This window comes from Thermobia domestica, chromosome 5, assembly GCF_964235325.1.
Source record: "Thermobia domestica chromosome 5, izTheDome1.hap1.1, whole genome shotgun sequence".
Taxonomy (NCBI): Eukaryota; Metazoa; Arthropoda; class Insecta; order Zygentoma; family Lepismatidae; genus Thermobia; species Thermobia domestica.
In genome coordinates this window covers 229,392,153-229,412,445 of record NC_137458.1, presented here as the reverse complement: position 1 = coordinate 229,412,445, position 20,293 = coordinate 229,392,153, and the positions used below count along the sequence as shown (strand labels likewise).

The following is a 20,293-nucleotide window of genomic DNA, read 5'->3' as shown; positions in this document are numbered from 1 at the left end:
TGAACAAGCCATCATCTGACTAGAACAATCCAATAGCGCCGAATCAGGACAATTGTCCAATAGGTTGAAACAGGTAGAGCAATCTCAGATGGTTAAGATGAAACAAGAAAATGTCAAATTAAAACAACAATAGATTCTAAATTGGAGCAAATTGTGCAATCACAAAGTGACAAATTAGAACAATTGTCACAGAGGCTGGAAAGAGTTATATAAACAAGAAAAGACAATAGTCCACCTTAAATTTCAAGGTTTCGAAAGGAAGTTTTGGATAAGAAGAAGAAGTTAATGACATTCATTGAGAACAACATGGACCTTCAGAAAAAAGACAATACCACAGAGCCACAAGTACAATAGTTATTCTGAAACACAGCTGTTTCTAGGCACAGATGTGAAAATGAAAGTCCATCGGAGAAACACAACAACGAAAGAAACCAGTTCGGTTCCAGATAATCAGAACGAAGAAGGACCGAAACGTAATCATACTAAGGTAAAATTTAGAAAAGTAAGATATATATATATATATATATATATATATATATATATATATATATATATATATAAGATAGTCATCCTACATCCTTAAATATACCGGCAAAGTTCGTTATCATAAATCATTAACAAAATTTAGTGGTCGCAAAAATGATGTTCCGGATAGTACTTTCATAGATAAATTTGAAGAAGAATGTCAAATGATCGGTACTATTCGATCTAATTTCTTTAGTATACCTCAGGTATTATTGCGATTGTGTTCCGTTTGGTTTAAGGCATTCCAGAATGGCTAAAGTAACTATGAATATTTTAAGAGCATTTTGTAAGGCAATTTTCATAATGATTTTATATTAGCAAATAGGGGTGCACAAGTCAAAAATAAGAGATAAGACCCGGGAGAAGACAAGGGCATCATGGACCTTGTAATCACCTATAAAGAACTGAAGTTACCACATTCTTTTCAGCAAAATTCAATTATTATTATTGCATCCATTAGAATTTTGTTACATAATAAACAAATAGTTATTTAGTAATAGTTACAACAGATACTACTTGTATAAAATGTATTAGTTTACCCATCTGTTATTAAAACTACATGATTTTGAAAAGCACATGGCTATCCAAAAGAATGCAAACAAGAATGTACGAAAATTGTATTAATAACCAAGTAGTATGCGTACCTTCGTGTAAGGTAAAGTAGTAGTAATGAATAGGTGAATTCCAGATTTATCAATAATGTAAACAAACGTAATACTAATGATAATACAACATTTAAAAATAACAGGTACAATCAGTCTAATCCAATTAATGATACCAGATTTTATAGTAACCGGAATTCGATTCGTGACATGACTTTTTAAAACAGAAGGCAAATAAGAAATGGAGTGATTTATCATCTCAACTATACACAAGATTGTACGCTGCGTTATGATTTAATTAACGCGTCATACAACAATATTTAATCTGACGCCTGCTGGCAGGTGACGGGTTAAAACCCACGTCAGCAATTAAAACTCAATAGCGTAAGCTTGCAAATATATCAACTATATGTTTGAAATATATATATACATACATATATATATATATATATATATATATATATATATATATATATATATAAGCTCCCTTTGTTCAAAATTATACTAACAGAAAATTACAGACTCCAGAAACTTATGTTTCTTGAATATTGAATTCAGTGCTTTCTATAATTTCTGATTTAGACATATGCCTACAATATAGAAAAAATGTTAATATTCGTTTTGAAGTACTTTGACCTAAAAGTCTAACATGATTTCAAATTATTTACATATTATTATGTTCATTTTTGATTAGCATTCATTCATACACATAAAGAAAAGTTTAATCCACTTATCTTACATTAATTACTCCCTCATAGCCACAAGGTTGTTAACTTGTGTCTGAGTGAATTATGCCATTTGGTGGTATAAAAAATAATATTCCGTTCTTTAATATATGGTTTCGCAAACATGTTTCAATCGGTTAAAATATCAATGGAAAGCAAATTAAATTTTCCATAGTTTCAAGTAAGTAACCTAGGTGAAGCCATTGTTAAATAAATATAATATTTGATTGGTGTGTTGCATCTTTTATTTCTGTCACTATGAAATGACTTTCCTTTATGTTGAAGTAAAATTTCATTTCATAAATATGTAGTGTGAAGATTTACAACCATATCGAGAGCTATTGAAAATATTCATTTAGAAGTCTTCCAAAGAATCGTATTATGAGAAAAGTATAGCATAATAGATACTTAATACTTGGAAGAATATATGATAAAGCACAAACAAATGGAAATTACCTTTCGTGAAGTAAAATCTTATGCTTGAACTTATTAGTGAAAATATGTCATAGTTGTGATGATTTAAAGTATTCTAACCCATAAGAGGACACCTAGATCCAGCAACCACATTAACATTTCAATGCCTTCTTCCGTATGCAGCGGGTATGCAATCCACGGGTCGAGTTTCATTCCGGTGATCAAGAAGAGGATATGCAATGCATATAGACCTGAAACCAAAAACTAGTTGGCAATATATTTTGAAGACTTGCAATATCCAAAAAACAGTCTAACAATATAAATACCGCCAAGTCTGAAAACCATACAACAGTAAGATTTACGTTCATTGGTGAAGATTATTCAAATCAACCAAATTATAGTATATACAGTATATTGTCCCACTGAAGTTCGGATTATGTAATATGTAATACCTAGCTTAAAAGAATACTTTCTTTTAATGTAGAAGGAAGAATATTACTCCCATCTGTAGTTCAATACATAACGTAGGACAAGTGCGATAATTGGAACTTTAAAGACATAAGGTTGAATGCAATCATGAAAGAATTTTATATGTGAAAGAATTAATTCATAATTTATCAAACTCCTTCAACTTTGAGACTCTAAAGGTTCAAAAGATGATCACATTACTACCCACATGCAGAATACATCTTTCCGCTCATTTGATAATGAATTAATGAAAGTATCATTTAATATTTTTGAAATTTGAACTTTCTGTATATTTTAAAAGAAAGAGCATGCAAATAATTCGTAAATATATTATATTATTCTACAATTATAACAATTGCTATATGATATTATCACGATTATACTGCTACAGAAAGTATATTAGTGCTTTTTGTTTATGTCAAAACGCTACTTCGTTAAAACACACGGCTCATATATTGTAAAATAATTGCCTATTTTGAATCATAATAACATTTATAGAGAAAGTAATGATTTTTCAGTATGGCAATAGTTACAACATGTCACAAGTTATAAAAGTAAAATATTATTTCTACTTCGTGAAAGTCAGAACCAATCTATGTGTAAATAGGGTTCAAGATTCTGAATTAATTGCAGGTTGATATGTTGTATGGAATGTCTAATTTTACTTTGAGAACGATGGTAGCAATTTGTAAGAATTATACATGCAAGTATTTACGGAGGTAATTAACACCTGAAACCTGCAATTCAACCCCTACGACTCTAGTCTATGGACGATATTTAAATAATAAAGAAGGAGCAATACCAGATGTTTGCATGGCATATATCTAGTGAGTGAGTTGTGATTCCGACAATAGTTCTGTAGATGTTGAATGTGCATTCAAGCTTAGGTCTGTAGTGTGTAAGAATGTTAAAAGAATATATATGATGATGCATAGGGTCAGGATACATCCATATATATATATCTATATATCTATATATATATATATATATATATATATATATATATATATATATATATATATGTCTGTGTGTGTGTGTTTGTGTGTGTATGTGTAAATACACACTCTCAAATAAATACATAAAAAATCTTATAACACTACAAAAGTCAAGTACTCCTGACGTCCAAATATTACTATATTTGTTATAAAAGGTATTTTTTCATTTCTTTCTATTCAAGTAATATAGTACTTCGAATTCCAAAGAAAAAGTTTCATGACAATGTAAAATTTGGAACTTTAAAAATATCATCAGCTTCCGATTTAAAAGAAACAAATTAAAACTTAGGAAACAGTCATTTAGGGCTCTACGCGTACGTACGAATACTCTTGAAAGAAATAAAATATGGCGTAAGTATTACATAAATTTACAAAAAATATGATAACGTGCATAAATTAAAACAAATTATGAAGTTATATTAGTTTATGACAAATATGGAATATGGAAGTACCAACCTCAGGTAAAACATGTTTATTTTTCGCTTAAAATCAAATTATTAAACATTAAAACATTAGGCCCAAACAAACATCCGAACACTAGTAATGAGTATGTATAAGAAAATTATATTAATAGCTGTACGGCATAGTTAACTCAATCGTATACTATGTTACATTATATGTTAATGTTTCCTCTCAAAGAATTACCAGATTAAAACTATTTAAATGTATATGAAGGTGATACTGTCTTACCTGGCAAGAATCAACTCCTACATCTTTAGCACAAAAACTCCCTTCATCTAATTCGTCCTCCGAATACTGTGAACTATATAGACAATCTTCTCTGTTAGCTGCCTTTATGTTTCCTTTCTGCAATAAATCTTCAACTACTTGTCCGTCTTGAACATATCCCCATCCAATGACCTGTACCTTCTGCCCTGATATATCTCTATCTGGAAAAATATGAATGTTATATACCATGTCTTAATGAGAAGATAAGCCACTAGTTTCTATTAATCTAGTTCTAGAAGGAAGACTTCTTTGCTGTATTATACAAACTGTATAGACGTTTACCAATATACTAGTATCAAAATAGAGTTCCAACATGCTATTCGATTCTCTACCACAGCTTCGTATCATGAAAATTTTGATTTATAGAACAATCTTCAGATGCTGTTACTTTTGGGTAGCCACCATGTAGATATTGACGTGGACAAATCAACCAATCTGACTATATAACATCCGATAACAATATGTTTCAGGGTCATACGTACATGTCAATACTGTGAAGCTTTGAACTTTGAACTTTGGGACATTTCATTTTAAATCCAATTCACTAAAAAGCATCATCTCTGTTTAATGTTGAGTCATATTTTAATTATTTTTTTGTTCACTTACTTTACCAACAAGGAAGCTCTTTTGTTGTCTGTTGTATTGCTCTTTCATTTGTAATTCTTTAATCAATAAAACAGCAGATTGTTTCCCTGTCCAAATGCCTATCATCACCTTACCTTTGGTTAACCTACGTAGTAGGCACTTTTTAACCTAACAGAAGAAATAGTCAATGAACTAGAATATGAATCCGGAAGGAACATTGATCAAAACCGCTGGGAGAGTTTGGGAAGAGGTAGTTTCCATTGGGTTTCAGACGAGTCAAGGTGTAAAAGCGCGAACAATAATTTCGAACTTACCAAATGTCATGCCTTGTTCTAGCTTAGAGAGCATTTGTCTAGGCTAACGTTGCATAGTTGTCGATTTCGATCCTAATTGGATTAATCGTCGTTGTAATATTGGTTTTCCTGTTTGGACTTCGCTGCCTCTTAACTTCCAGCTACATTGACGTTCAGCAGACAGAGGAGATAAATGGACGAACGCCGACGCTTCCAAAGGATTCATCGAGGAAGGAACGCCGAACTCTACGAGTAAGTATTAGTAGATTAACCGATTCCAATCGCTATGCCCTTCTAACCCATTTCAACCCCCATTTGACATCACAATCTGTCTCTTTGCATATCTTCGATTTTATTTTAATGCAACCCAGGTCAGATCCCGTACTTTGTACTCTACCATATACTAAATTTTAAAAATCCTGGGTGTAACTTGTCACTTCTGATATCCTCAAATTTGGGATTCATTAGCTCGTTATCTGAGTTTTCGAACTGACAGGGGCGACTGCATAATACCACTATGTGAATGAACGATATTTTTAAAAAAATCTAAGTGCTTCCACTAACCATGCTAGACTGTCCACAAGTTATCTTATTCCGTGTGTGCATAATTACATTAGCTAAGTGTTAGAATTCAACAAAAGCTTTAATATTCAAAGTATAGAACATTAACATATTTCTGTGTTTGTTAGCATGTCTTACCCACTTTCACTATACAGACAAACGTTGGCTTTCTCATCTCTGATGTATAAGAGCCATCCTTACTGATTGAGATATTTAAGTCTCATTAGATCACGGATGACTAATAAGTTCAGGACTGATTAGAAAGATTCACACATGTTGAAACGTAAAGTATGATTTAAAACTAATAGGTAGAAAATTTTTTATTCCAATTTATTTTTTTTTAATTCTAAACTGTAAAGTTGAAGAAAACAATAAGTCTTAGTTGTTAAAATAGCCATTAGATTACTAAGACTCCGATTTTTAAAAACCACGAAACCACATTTGTTTGTACAGTAATAAATCAGAAATATGTTATATTAACTAACAATGTAAATATCGTGTCAATAGCAGGTAGGTAAAGTAAGATCATTCCTCATTAGAAAAGTAGACAGACTCAAGTGTACAGTTCGTTCGCAAAATATTGTTCGCAAGTTAAAAGGGAAAGGGCTTTCTCGGCGACAGAGAGATCCTCACGTACGTATATGTGAAGCCTTTAATAACATTATGTCATAATAAATAGTTTTCGATATCTGGGTAGTATTCTTAGTAATGACATGAAGTACGAACATGAAATAAAAGTAAGAATAGGAATGGCGAAAGAAGCCTTTAGGAGGAAGAATCGTCTGTTCTGTAGGACCTTGAACAGAGAGTGGAGAAAGATACTCATAAAATGCTTCGTGTGGAGTGTTGTACTATATGGAGCGGAAACGAAGACATTGCGTAAAAGTGATGAAAAACGACTGGAAGCATTCAAAATGTGGGTGTGTAGAAGGATGGAAAGAATTTGTTGGGTCGAGCGGAAAACGAATGAGTGGGTGTTAGAAATGGTGGGGGAGAAAAGAACACTTTTATATATTATTAAGAAGAGGAAGAGAAACTGGTTGAGACATTGCCTAAGAAGAAATTGTATCATGAGGGACGTCATAGAGGGTATGGTAGCGGGAAGAGAGGCAGAGGGCAAAGGAGACTACAAATGATGGATGATATAAAAACATGAAGATCATACGTGAAGATGAAGAGGTTAGCGGAGGATCGTGGAGCATGGAAGCTTCTCAGCTGCTGCAAGTGACCTGCCAGTAAGGGCAGAATACCTATGATGATGATGATGTAATTTAAAAGTGAATTCAATTTGTCTAAAACGTTGTTTAATTGGATCATTCGAAAGTAGTATTATGACGAGGACAGTAAGCAACAGATCACGATATTAAATCGACCTTAACTGAGAGCTCTTATTTAGATTCGAATTTTAAGACTGTCTGTACCTAGCCCTTTTCCTGTTCGAGATACAAGTCGTTCGAGACACAATGTTTGGGGAGTGTTAAGATGTCCAAATTTTAACCGCAGCCTTCTTGGTAAAAAAACTATTCTACTTGTTTTCAGGTCTTTGGACTGAAGTTTATTATTATTATTATTATTATTATTATTATTATTATTATTATTATTATTATTATTACTATTATTATTATTATTATTATTATTATTATTATTAGGTTCGAGGCTGCAAATGTTTTTATTGATCTTAGCTTCCTCTTTGAATTTGAAATATTTTTTTTCTATTTTACAAATTATTGATAAGTTGTCTTCATCTTCAATCTATTCTTCGCTTTCCTGCCATCTTTCGCTTTATAGCGATATGAAGAAGGCAATTTCTTCGCAAGATATGTCTGATAGATTTGGTCTTTTTACAAGCAGTGGTGTCTAAAAGTGTCTTGTACTCTCCTACTTGTTTTAAAATATCTTCGTTTGTTACTCTTCCCGTCCATTCCATTTTCTTGATATTCCTCCAACATTACATTTCCAAGCTCTCTAAATACTATTTATCTGTTCTTGGATTCAAATGTTTTGATTTTCCTCTAAAACATAACTTAATATATTTGTTTGATATTTTTTTAGTCATCATTCACTAGAACATTACTACTGCATCGTACAGTATTAATGTTATCAGTTCTGTCCTGTAAATTTGTATATACACCTTACGGGCTCACAAAATTCAACGAAAGAACGTCTGATTTCATATTGCTTGGTTAATCCAGCGAGCACTAGACAGTTTATTGTTTCCAGTATGGTCATTTTTATCACTAGCCATTCTGCGCCTAGCCACATGAAGTTACGAGCATGGAATACTATAAATCAGAGAGGCATTCAGCCACTGTATAAGTGGCTATCGTGACGAAGAAGTGCTTATGTGACCATTCACTTTTGTTGCATGCGTTTCTATAGGGACATATGTATAGTCGTCTCAAGAAATCTAGCCATCCATCTCTTTTGTGGAGCCTTGTATTCTAACCACATATGTAATTAAATCAAAGAAATGATGATTTCTTATGTCAACTGAGATCCTTATTTAGAGCCACACTACTTCCGTTCCGTACTGACGGTCTCTAATTGTATCTACTTAAAGAGAAGGGGAGCCAAGATTTTTTGAGCTAGTTTGTGAATTTTTAAATATTAATTTCTAACATGATCAGAATGTTCATAGATGACAAGTTATTACAAGTACCTTAAGCTATTGTCTTGTTATATAGCAACGTTGGTCTAGAATTTCGTATTTCTACTAATGTTTCTAACAAGGGAGAGTCACGAAATGCCTGCGCTGAGATCAGACCGAGACAATTGTGTTTGCATTTCATATGTTATAACTAGATAAATCCCAAAGTTATAGTGCCAACGAGCGGGGTATCGTGAGTTACAATATATTTTATAATGTAAAAGCTACAAAATATTACGTGGAGCGATAGTTTGAACCGAGTCATTTGTTCGGAAACAGTTGGGTAAATGAAAACTAGGCGTACACGTATCACATCATTTTCAAGGGCAAACTTTTTGGGGTAAAATTTGCCCCAGTGGCCCCCACAGGGTATCAGACGGGGTCGGACTTCAAATGGAAAAAGGGTTAAGTAGCACATCATTTGAAATATACCGTAAAATGAAAGAAAATGGAGCAGGCCCCGACTCTCTGCGGCAACCTTGTGCAAAATGTTGGCGGGTGAAAAAGTAAACAAAATCTTAATTGAAAAGTCAATGTCCATCCCTATAAATCGGAAAAAGTGAGACAATTGAAAACAGGAAAGGACGTGTGCATTATTTTCAAAGTACGAAAATTTAAGTTAAAACATCTTGTCCCACGGCACTCACAGGGTCCCAGGTGTAGTCCAATTTAAAAGTTTCAAATAGCAAAGGAGGGTTAAAGGTTGCCACATCGTTTGTAAGCTGTTGTTAAATGAAGCAAGTCTCGACTCTTTATGACAACCCTATGCAAAATGGCGATATGCAAAATGTAAACAAAAGATTAATTGAAAAATCTGAGGCCCCTTGATTCCAAGATGGCCGCTTAAAACCTATGTCGAAAGGATAGGCATAAGCATAGGCATGAATGTTGATCAGGAGGTGACGAAAAGATGCGAAAAGTTCAAAAACGCGACATCTTGACGCTTGAAAATGCCGCACTATGTATCAAACGCATGTCCAGCTCAAACCAGTGGTGTTCGAGAAGCGAAATGTGGTATTTACGTTTATGGTCAATAGTACAAGGGATGGATAAAAAGTAATGGCACGACTGTTATAATTCACAAATGGCTGCATTAACGGTGAAAATACATGCTACCTGCCTTCAATGTACTCATGACGTATGTCCACAACCTTCTGCTACAGATATGGAAGGCGCCATACTCCTTAACACTTTCTTTTCTGGTGATGTCTCGCAGCGACTGCCCTACGGCATTGAGAATGGCTTGTCTGATGCTGTATCGTTGTCTACGAAGTAGTTTCTTCGTCTTTGCAAAAAGGTAGTAATCGCAGGGAGACATCCGGTGAATACGGTGTATGTTCCAGAATCTCCCACTGCCAAGTACGTAAAAGATTCGTCACAACATTGGCTGTATGATAACGGGCATTGTCATGCAAGATTATGGGGGTTCGTACCAAAAGATGAGGGCGCTTTCTCCGAAGTGGGGTACTCAGATGGTATTGCAAATAACTTCAGTAATATAGAGCTTTCACAATTTGCCCTTCTGGTACAGCATGGTGTAGAATAACCTCTTGAACATTATATGCCACAAACTTCCCAATCAATTCTCCCGCAAAGTTTTATGGTATACCCCGAAGTCTGCTGATACGTCAAGCGCCGTCCACCGTCTGTCCACGTCCAGCAAGAATGCAAGAAACTGAATCGCCGTGTTATCCATTGGAGGGCGTCCAGAACGTTGGCGGTCTTCCATGTTCTCCCTGTCTTCACGAAACACTTTAACCCATCGCGTCACGGTGCGGTATGACAACGATGCACCACCATAAGCTTCACGCAGTCCCTGATAACATTTTCGTGCACTACGACCACGTGCCACTTCAATTTTGATCCACGAGCGCTGTTCCTGTTTAGTGAACATCGTTTAGAGCACGTCCACTCGCGATACCAATTTTACGGCACTGCCTTCTTTGACTGACTGACACTAGAGCATTCCCACTCACCTTAGTTCCTCAACTGACATTTCCTTCGTTGTCATCTCGTGCTTCTCCGTCACTAGATGGTGCGTGCCGGCAGGGTTACCAGTACTTTTTATCCATCCTGTGTAGATATCCACAAAATTTAAAAGACTATCATCTGTAATTAAATATGACTGCCAGCATGAAAAGTGAGTTTGTATGTAAATATGCCATTTCTTAGAATATTGTGATCAACCTAACAAAGTTCCACGCAGCTCGATGTGCTGAAATGATTTACACATTGGTTTGGCACTGCTCGACAATCTTGTGAATGGACGTTTTTTGTATATTTGGTATTGACGTCCATTTAACCCCCCCCCCCTCCAACTTGTCAAAATACGTCGAAAAGGGTGGCAATCGTTTGTGCATCGTTTGTGCTTCGTTTGTGCGGAAATGTGCAACACAAACTTTCGTTTGTGCAACAATGAACAAATAGCTAGAACGAAAACAAAGTGGTGGCTGTCGAAACGGTAGCCCCCCGCCTTGCCAAAATAGGTCGAAAATGGAGAGAACCGTTTGTTCATCGATTGTGCAGAAATGTGCAACACAAATTTTCGTGTGTGCAACAATGAACAATGAGCTAGTGCGAGAACAAAGTGGGAGCTGTCTAAACGATATTCCCCCACCTTCTCAAAATTGTTCGAAAATAGTGTCAATCGTTTGTGCAGAAATGTGCAACACAAATTTTCGTTTGTGCAACCATGAACAATGAGCAAGAGCAAAAACAATGGGAGGGGCTGTCTAAACGGTAGCTCCCACCTTGCCAAAATTGGTCCAAAATGGTGTCAATCGTTTGTGCAGAAATGTGCAACATAAATTTTCGTTTGTGCAACAATGAACAATAAGCTAGAGCGAAAACAAAGTGAGTTGCTGTCTAAACGTTAGCATCTCCACTTTGTCTAAATTAGTTGAAATTGGTGTCAAATCTTTGTTCAATATCTGCGCAAAAAGTGCAACACAACTTTAGATAGCCCCCACTTTGTTTCCCTCTAGCTCATTGTTCATTATTGCACAAACGAAAATTTGTGTTGCACATTTCTGCACAAACGATTCACAAGCAATTGGCACCATTTTCGACCAATTTTGCGAAGGTGGGGGCTACTGTTTAGATAACCTCACTATTTTCGCTTTGGCTCATTGTTCATTGCTGCACAAACGGAACTTTGTGTTGCACATTTCTGCACAAACGATGAACCAACGATTGGCACAATTTTCGACCAATTTTGAGAAAGTGGGTAGGCTAACGTTTAGCCAGCCACCCACTTTGTTTTCGCCATAGCTCATTGTTCATTGTTGCACAAACGAAATTTTGTGTTGCACATTTATGCACAAACGATTTACAAACGATTGACACCATTTTCGAACAATTTAGAGACAGTGGGTAGGCTAACGTTTAGCCAACCACCCACTTTGTTTTGGTTCTAGCTCGTTTCTCATTCTTGCAAAACAAAAATTTGGGTTGCACATTTCTGCACAATCAATGAACAATCGATTGACACCACTTTCGTCCAATTTAACAAGGTGGGGGGGCTACCGTTTAGACAACCCCCACTTTGTTTTCGTTCTAGCTCATTGTTAATTGTTGCACAAACGAAAATTTCTGTTGCACATTTCTGCACAAACGATGCACAAAGGATTGACTCCATTTTCGACCTCTTTTGACAAGGTGAGGGCTACCGATTAGACAGCCCCCACTTTGTTTTCGATCTAGCTCATTGTTCATTGTTGCACGAACGAAAATTTCTGTTGCACATTTCTGCACAAACGATGCACAAACGATTGATACCATTTTCGACTTATTTTGACAAGGTGGGGGGGCTGTCTAAATGGCGTTTGGAATTGCTTGAAATATTGCGATCAAACCAACAAATCAAATACAAATGTAACCATCATGAATACATTACAATAGAGCCTCCAACCTGACTGGTAGTAGTAATTGCCCCACCTGACCGCACTCTCGATTATCGAATTTTGGGGCCACCATGGACCATAGTGAATGAATCAGGGATGCTTTGGCCCGGGATTGCGTCACCAATTGAAATTTTGCTTATGCTTATTCAGGGGCCATGCACGGTGGTGCGAATGAGTCAGAGGTACCTTGGCCCTGCTATGACGTCATTGAATTGGGAGTTTTGGATCAGATGTTATGATGATTCTTTAAAATTACTAAAAATATGGTCTTGATGATTCATTACGGTATGAAATAGTACAGGTTTACAAATGCTTTTTATTTTTCGTTCCCTTTTATGGCATAAAATTTGGAGATTGTTATATCTTTGATGAGATGGACTAATACTGGTGCAAATGAAATCTTTAGTTTTACGTCCCACGATTATGCCGTTTAGGCTAAAGGAGACGGTGACGATGAGAAATGAATGAAAGCGTGGGAGAAAATTGGAGTATCCTGAGCATAATGTTGCCCACCATAAAACTATTTTCGCGGGGTTTGAACCAGGGACCCCATACAGCAGAGGTGAACGCCCTACTACTAAGCCACCGCACCTCTACTGGTATGAATGAATTAGAGGTATTTGGTTCGAGCTAATATGTTCGTTTGACGTCACTGAACTGGGATTTTTAGCTTGGAGGTTATGATGGCTTTTTCGTTCCCTTTTATAGGTATAAAATTACCAAAACAAGGTTTGATCTCTTTCTTGATGACCTATTACATTATGAATTAGTAGATTCAGTAATAGTATAAATTAGTAGTAGTATTAATATGAAACTCGAAAACTTTGGAGTTCCTTCGTGGCTAACCGGTTGGCGTATGCGCTTTTAACGTGGGAGACCAGGGTTCGATTCACGGAAAGAGCTCATGCGGTTCGGATTTCACGTTAATTAGTAGGTTCTATTTTCGCTGCTAAACTCAAAATCAACTTAACTCGAAAACTTTGGGAGGCATACTTGATTTTTGGTTGTTATCACTTTGATGAGATGGACTAACACTGGTGCAAATGAAATCTTTAGTTTTACGTCCCACGCTTATGCCGGTTAGGCTAAAGGAGGCGGTGACGATGAGAAATGAATGAAAGTATGGGAGAAAATTGGAGTATCCCGATCATAATGTTGCCCACCACAAAACTTCTTTTGCGGAGTTTGAACCAGGGACCCCATACAGCAGAGGTGAACGCTCTACCACTGAGCCACAGCGCTCTCTGCTGGTGCGAATGAATTAGAGTTATTTGGTTCGGGCTAATGTGTTTGTATGACGTCACTGAACTGGGATTTTTAGCTTGGAAGTTATGATGGCTTGTTTCGTTCCCTTTTATGAGTATAAAATTACCAAAACAATGTTTGATCTCTTTCTTGATGTCCTATTACATTATGAATTAGTCGACCCAGTAATAGTATAAAATTAGTATTAGTATTAATAAGAAACTCGAAAACTTTGGAGTTCCTCCGTGGCTAACCGGTTAGCGTATGTGCCTTTAACGTGGGAGACCAGGGTTCGATTCTCGGAAGGAGCTCATGCGGTTTTGATTTCACGTTAATTAGTAGGTTTTATCCTCGCTGCTGAACGGGACGTTAAACTCAAAATCAACTTAACTCGAAAACTTTGGGAGGAATACTTGATTTTTGATTAAGATATAGTTTTCATTCACGGGATTTATGGGACTCGAACCACGATATTCAATTGTCAAAAAGTGTGTCCAGGAAAGCGTACATTTATTGAGACGCATAAAAGAGGGGGAGGGGCGATCCCGGACCTGGTTAACAACAATAATTTATATCGTATTCGTTTGTGGGTTAAATAAAACTATTGGAAAGATTTAAAAAGTTTCTTCGTGTATTGACTTATAATCATATGTTGAAAAGGAAACGTCAGCTATATCGTGTTACCTACGCTTACGTATTCGTTGTCACAGTATCATTGGCATTGTTTGTTCGAACAAATACAGTGTTTAATTGTCAAATAGTGTGTAATGGTTTACTTTGAAAGGATATATTTATTCTTTGAGAAGGATAAAAGGGACGGGATGATGTGATTTTGAACCTCGTTAGTACCTCTCGTTTTCGTTTGTGAATTAAAGTAAATGACGTCACATTTGCTTTTCGCTTAAATCTGATTGGTTCATTGTAATAACGATTAATATACTTATGTAACGAGATCATTGAGGAGTTATTTCTTATGACAAAACAAGAACATATATGTGTAATGGTTACTTTGAAAGAATACATTTATTCCTAGAGAAGGTAAAAGAGGGAAGTGATGAGCTCACTTCGAACCTAGTTACTAACTTTCGTTTCAGATCGTGGATAAATAATAATGACGTTACATTTACTCTTTGCTTAAATCTGATTAGGTCATTGTAATAACTCTTACAAAACATTGTTATTGGTTTGAACGATTTAAACGTTCAGCATTTGTGTTTAGTTTAATTAGTAAGGGCTTAGCTGATGGAAAACTGTTCCGACAGTACTTGTTATATGCTTGTTATATGTTGTTTAGGTTCATGATTAAAATGTTCTCAATATTGTGTAATATTTCTAAGCTTGATTGTTTCTTTATTACAGTATATGGATGCGTATAGGTTTTTATAGAGCAACGGTACATGGACCAACGTGATTGGTACCAACTTTTTGTGGGTTAATTTGGCAGAACCAAAGTCATGGTCCCCAGAACTAATGTTAGAATTTGATCACCTAAAATTGCTAAAGATATAATTTGGGAAGGTTTCTAGCCTCATGTATTCTCTTTATTACGTTATAGCCATGCACGGTCTATATTTAGTCTCCGAAGGTCATGAGTTTGATTCTCGATGAGAGTTTATATGACTTTGATATTAACTTAAATTATTGTGCTGTTTAGGATTTATGCTCTACATAGACGTTGTCTGAGCTCTTCAAAGTAGAGTTTGCTGTTACTTTATTTACATATAATGAGGATATGTGTACCTAAATGCACTCCTCTTAAGCTTTTTGATGAGAGAACCACGATACTTTAAGGTCACCTTCTTTGGTCCTGGTGTTAGTTCGTGTAATTTATATCTTAAATAAAATTGACTGTTTAGTTTAAATCGTCATTTCAAAAATATTTTATTATGTGCCAAATATTTTCAGTGAATGCAAAGAGGGAATCGTTTCGCGGTTAACCGCCAAACGTTATCCGGTTTTTAACTATTCGATTAAAAATTATCGGTTTTTAACTATTCGATTAACAAATAAACGGATTTTAACTATTCGATTAAATTTTGAGTCCACTAATTTCCAGTTATTACAAAAGTTGAAGTGAAAATTTGAAACTAAATTTTTTCGAACTCAACTTTTTCAAATCAAAAATATTCAAACTGAAATTTTCGAATTAAAAACATCAAACTAAACTTTTCGAACAAAAAAGTTGAAATCAATATTTTCGAATTCAAATTTTCAAACAAAAGAAATCAAACTGAAATTTTTCAATTATAAACACCGAAAAAAAATTTCGAACAAAAATTTGAAATAAAACTTTTCGAATTCAACTTTTCAAACCAAACCATTTCACACTGAAATATTTTGAACTAGAAATTCTAAACTAAAAGATTTTCGAATGACAACATTTCAAACCAATTTTTAGAACTAGAAAGTTGAAACTAAAATTTTCGAACAAAAAAATTGAAATAAAACTTTTCGAATTCAATTTTCTTCAAACCACACAATTTCACACTGAAATTTTTGAACTAGAAATTTTAAATTAAAATTTTCGATAAACGAAATTAAATTTTTGAACCAAAACACTTCAGTCCAAATTTTGGAACTAGAAAGTTGAAACTAAAATTTTCGAATTCAAATTTTTGAAACCAAACAGTTTCACACTGAAGTTTTTGAGCTAGAAATTTTAAGCTAAAATTTCTCGAAAAATTGAATCAAAATTTTCGAACCAAAACATTTCAATCCAAATTTTAGAACTAGAAATTGGAAACTAAAATTTTGAATTAAAGTTTCAACCTGTTCTCGAACTAAAATTTTTTTATAACGAAATTTTCAAATGAAATTTTTAGACCTAAAATTTCAAACCAAAACTGTCGAACTGAAATTTAACGTTTCGAACAAAAGAAATAATTCGAAATTTTCAAACAAACTTCTTGAAAATATTTAACCATAGCCGTTTACTGATTTTAAAATTTTAATTGTCTTGAAGAAATATTTGGGACTAAGTTTTGAGAGATGAACCGTTTGGTAAGCCATAGCCAGACCGAGACATTGATATTGTTTGAAATGAAGTTTAATCAAGCTTTATTTCATCAGACAGCACTAACTTACGATCCGTTTTAGTGCATTTTTGTTTCAGATCAACGGCCAGCCATAATCGGACTTTTTTTTCGTATCATCATGAAAGCACGCAAAGCTTCTTAGAACGGTTACAGGCGTTACCCTACGACAAACCCGAATCCCTACCACAGAACAAACACAAACGCATATTTCTAGACCTTGAATTGAACCTGGGACCATTTTAAGAGAAGGTATCTTACCACAACGATTCCCATCTGATGAGATCAAGAAACCTTAAAATCAATCACGCTTGGTACCCCTTATAATAAAACAAAACAAAATGCTAAGATGTACAAATTCTTTCATGCTGACATTAATGATCTACCGCTCCCTCTCTCTCTCTCTCTCCTTCTCTCTCTCTCTCTCTCTCTCCTGTAATAACAAAGTACAACTCAAAATAGGTTGAATGGTTGGATTTCGTAATGAAAACAAATGAGATTTCCTGTGGCAAGGTCGGTTAAGTTGATTTCTGCAAGTGTCAGCATCAGCTGTACTTCCTTCACAACGATAACGTTTCATGGGTAGAGTGACGAATGAAGTTTACGCACTGTTGTGAAACAGCGATCCTTAATAGTAGACACTTATCGCGAACGGCAAAACACTGGTATCGTATCTGAGGGAAGAAAGCAAACTGAGAACATCTACATTATTCATCACTAGCTATTGAGAACACGTTTTCAAGAAATTCTATTACAGAACACGAACCAAACTGAGCTTTGAATTATGTCGCAAAACAAAACTGCAAATGATGCATCCTTTACCTATGACGAAACTGAGTGATTTCAAATGCAAAATCAAGATTTCTTTAAATTGAAAGTCGAACAGTTTACAGTATAATATTGTTTCAAGAGATTGGATGGGACGACTGATCTCATCAGATGGGAATCGCTGTAGTAAGATACCTTCTCTTAAAATGGTCCCATGTTCGATTCAAGGTCCTGAAATATGCATTTATGTTTGTTCTGTGGTAGGGATTCGGGTTTGTCGTAGCGTAACGCCTGTAACCGTTTTAAGAAGCTTTGCGTGCTTTCGTGATGATACGAAAAAAAAAAGTCCGATTATGGCTGGCCGTTGACCTTAAACAAAAATGCACTAAAACGGATAGTAAGTTAGTACTATCTGATGAAATAAAGCTTGATAAGGCTTCATTTCAAGCAATATGAATGTCTCGGTCTGGCTATGGCTTACCAAACGGTTCATCTCTCAAAACTTAGTCCCAAATATTTCTTCAAGACAATTAAAATTTTAAAATCAGTAAACGGCTATGGTTAAATATTTTCAAGAAGTTTGTTTGAAAATTTCGAATTATTTCTTTTGTTCGAAACGTTAACTTTCAGTTCGACAATTTTGGTTTGAAATCTTAGGTTCAAAAATTTCATTTGAAAATTTCGTTATAAAAAATTTTTAGTTCGAAAACAGGTTGAAACTTTTAATTCGAAAATTTTAGTTTCCAATTTCTAGTTCTAAAATTTGGATTGAAATGTTTTGGTTCAAAAACTTTGATTCCATTTTTCGAAAAATTTTAGCTTAAAATTTCTAGTTCAAAAACTTCAATGAAACAGTTTGGTTTCAAAAATTTGAATTCGAAAATTTTAGTTTCAATTTTCTAGTTCAAAAATTTGGACTGAAGTGTTTTGGTTCGAAAATTTAATTTCATTTTTCGAAAATTTTAATTTAAAATTTCTAGTTCAAAAATTTCAGTGTGAAATTGTGTGGTTTGAAGAAAATTGAATTCGAAAAGTTTTATTTCAATTTTTTTGTTCGAAAATTTTAGTTTCAACTTTCTAGTTCTAAAAATTGGTTTGAAATGTTATGATTCGAAAATTTTAGTTTAGAATCTCTAGTTCAAAATATTTCAGTGTGAAATTGTTTGGTTTGAAAAGTTGAATTCGAAAAGTTTTATTTCAAGTCTTTGTTCAAAATTTTTTTTCGGTGTTTATAATTGGAAAATTTCAGTTTGATTTCTTTTGTTTGAAAATTTGAATTCGAAAATATTGATTTCAACTTTTTTGTTCGAAAAGTTTAGATTGATAATTTTAATTCGAAAATTTCAGTTTGAATATTTTTGATTTGAAAAATTTGAGCTCGAAAAAATTTAGTTTCAAATTTTCACTTGAGCTTTTGTAATAACTGGAAATTAGTCGACTCAAAATTTAATCGAATAGTTAAAAAACGTTTATTTGTTAATCGAATAGTTAAAAACCGATAATTCTAATCGAATAGTTAAAAACCGGATAACGTTTGGCAGTTAACCGCGAAACGATTCCCTCTTTGCATTCACTGAAAATATTTGGCACATAATAAAATATTTTTGAAATGATGATTTAAACTAAACAGTCAATTTTATTTAAGATATAAATTACACGAACTAACACCAGGACCAAAGAAGGTGACCTTAAAGTATCGTGGTTCTCTCATCAAAAAGCTTAAGAGGAGTGCATTTAGGTACACATATCCTCATTATATGTAAATAAAGTAACAGCAAACTCTACTTTGAAGAGCTCAGACAACGTCTATGTAGAGCATAAATCCTAAACAGCACAATAATTTAAGTTAATATCAAAGTCATATAAACTCTCATCGAGAATCAAACTCATGACCTTCGGAGACTAAATATAGACCGTGCATGGCTATAACGTAATAAAGAGAATACATGAGGCTAGAAACCTTCCCAAATTATATCTTTAGCAATTTTAGGTGATCAAATTCTAACATTAGTTCTGGAGACCATGACTTTGGTCCTGCCAAATTAACCCACAAAAAGTTGGTACCAATCACGTTGGTCCATGTACCCTTGCTCTATAAAAGCCTATACGCATCCATATACTGTAATAAAGAACCAATCAAGCTTAGAAATATTACACAATATTGAGAACATTTTAATCATGAACCTAAACAACATATAACAAGCATATAACAAGTACTGTCGGAACAGTTTTCCATCAGCTAAGCCCTTACTAATTAAACTAAACACAAACGCTGAACGTTTAAATCGTTCAAACCAATAACAATGTTTTGTAAGAGTTATTACAATGACCTAATCAGATTTAAGCAAAGAGTAAATGTAACGTCATTATTATTTATCCACGAGCGGAAACGGAAGGTAGTAACTAGGTTCGAAGTGAGCTCATCACTTCCCTCTTTTACCTTCTCTAGGAATGAATATATCCTTTCAAAGTAAACCATTACACATATATGTTCTTGTTTTGTCATAAGAAATAACTCCTCAATGTTATCTCGTTACATAAGTATATTAATCGTTATTACAATGAACCAATCAGATTTAAGCGAAATGTAAATGTGACGTCATTTATTTTAATTCAGAAACGAAAACGAGAGGTACTAACGAGGTTCAAAATCACATCATCCCATCCCTTTTATCCTTCTCAAAGAATAAATATATCCTTTGAAAGTATACCATTACACACTATTTGACAATTAAACACTGTATTTGTTCGAACAAACAACGCCAACGATACTGTAACAACGAATACGTAAGCATAGGTAAC

The 20,293-nt window shown here is 34.4% G+C and overlaps 1 protein-coding gene across 1 annotated transcript in view; it reads right to left on the bottom strand.

Annotated features, from left to right (window-relative positions):
- Nucleotides 1-1,705: 1,705 nt before the first annotated feature.
- LOC145685422 (phenoloxidase-activating factor 1-like) overlaps nt 1,706-20,293 on the bottom strand; it is a 52,131-nt gene continuing 33,543 nt past the window's right edge. The window contains exons 4-5 of the mRNA XM_081757816.1: nt 4,420-4,619; nt 1,706-1,717 (exon numbers count right to left, since the gene is read on the bottom strand). Coding sequence (XP_081613942.1) covers nt 1,706-1,717; nt 4,420-4,619 — 212 coding nt within the window. The remainder of the gene's footprint in view (nt 1,718-4,419; nt 4,620-20,293) is intronic.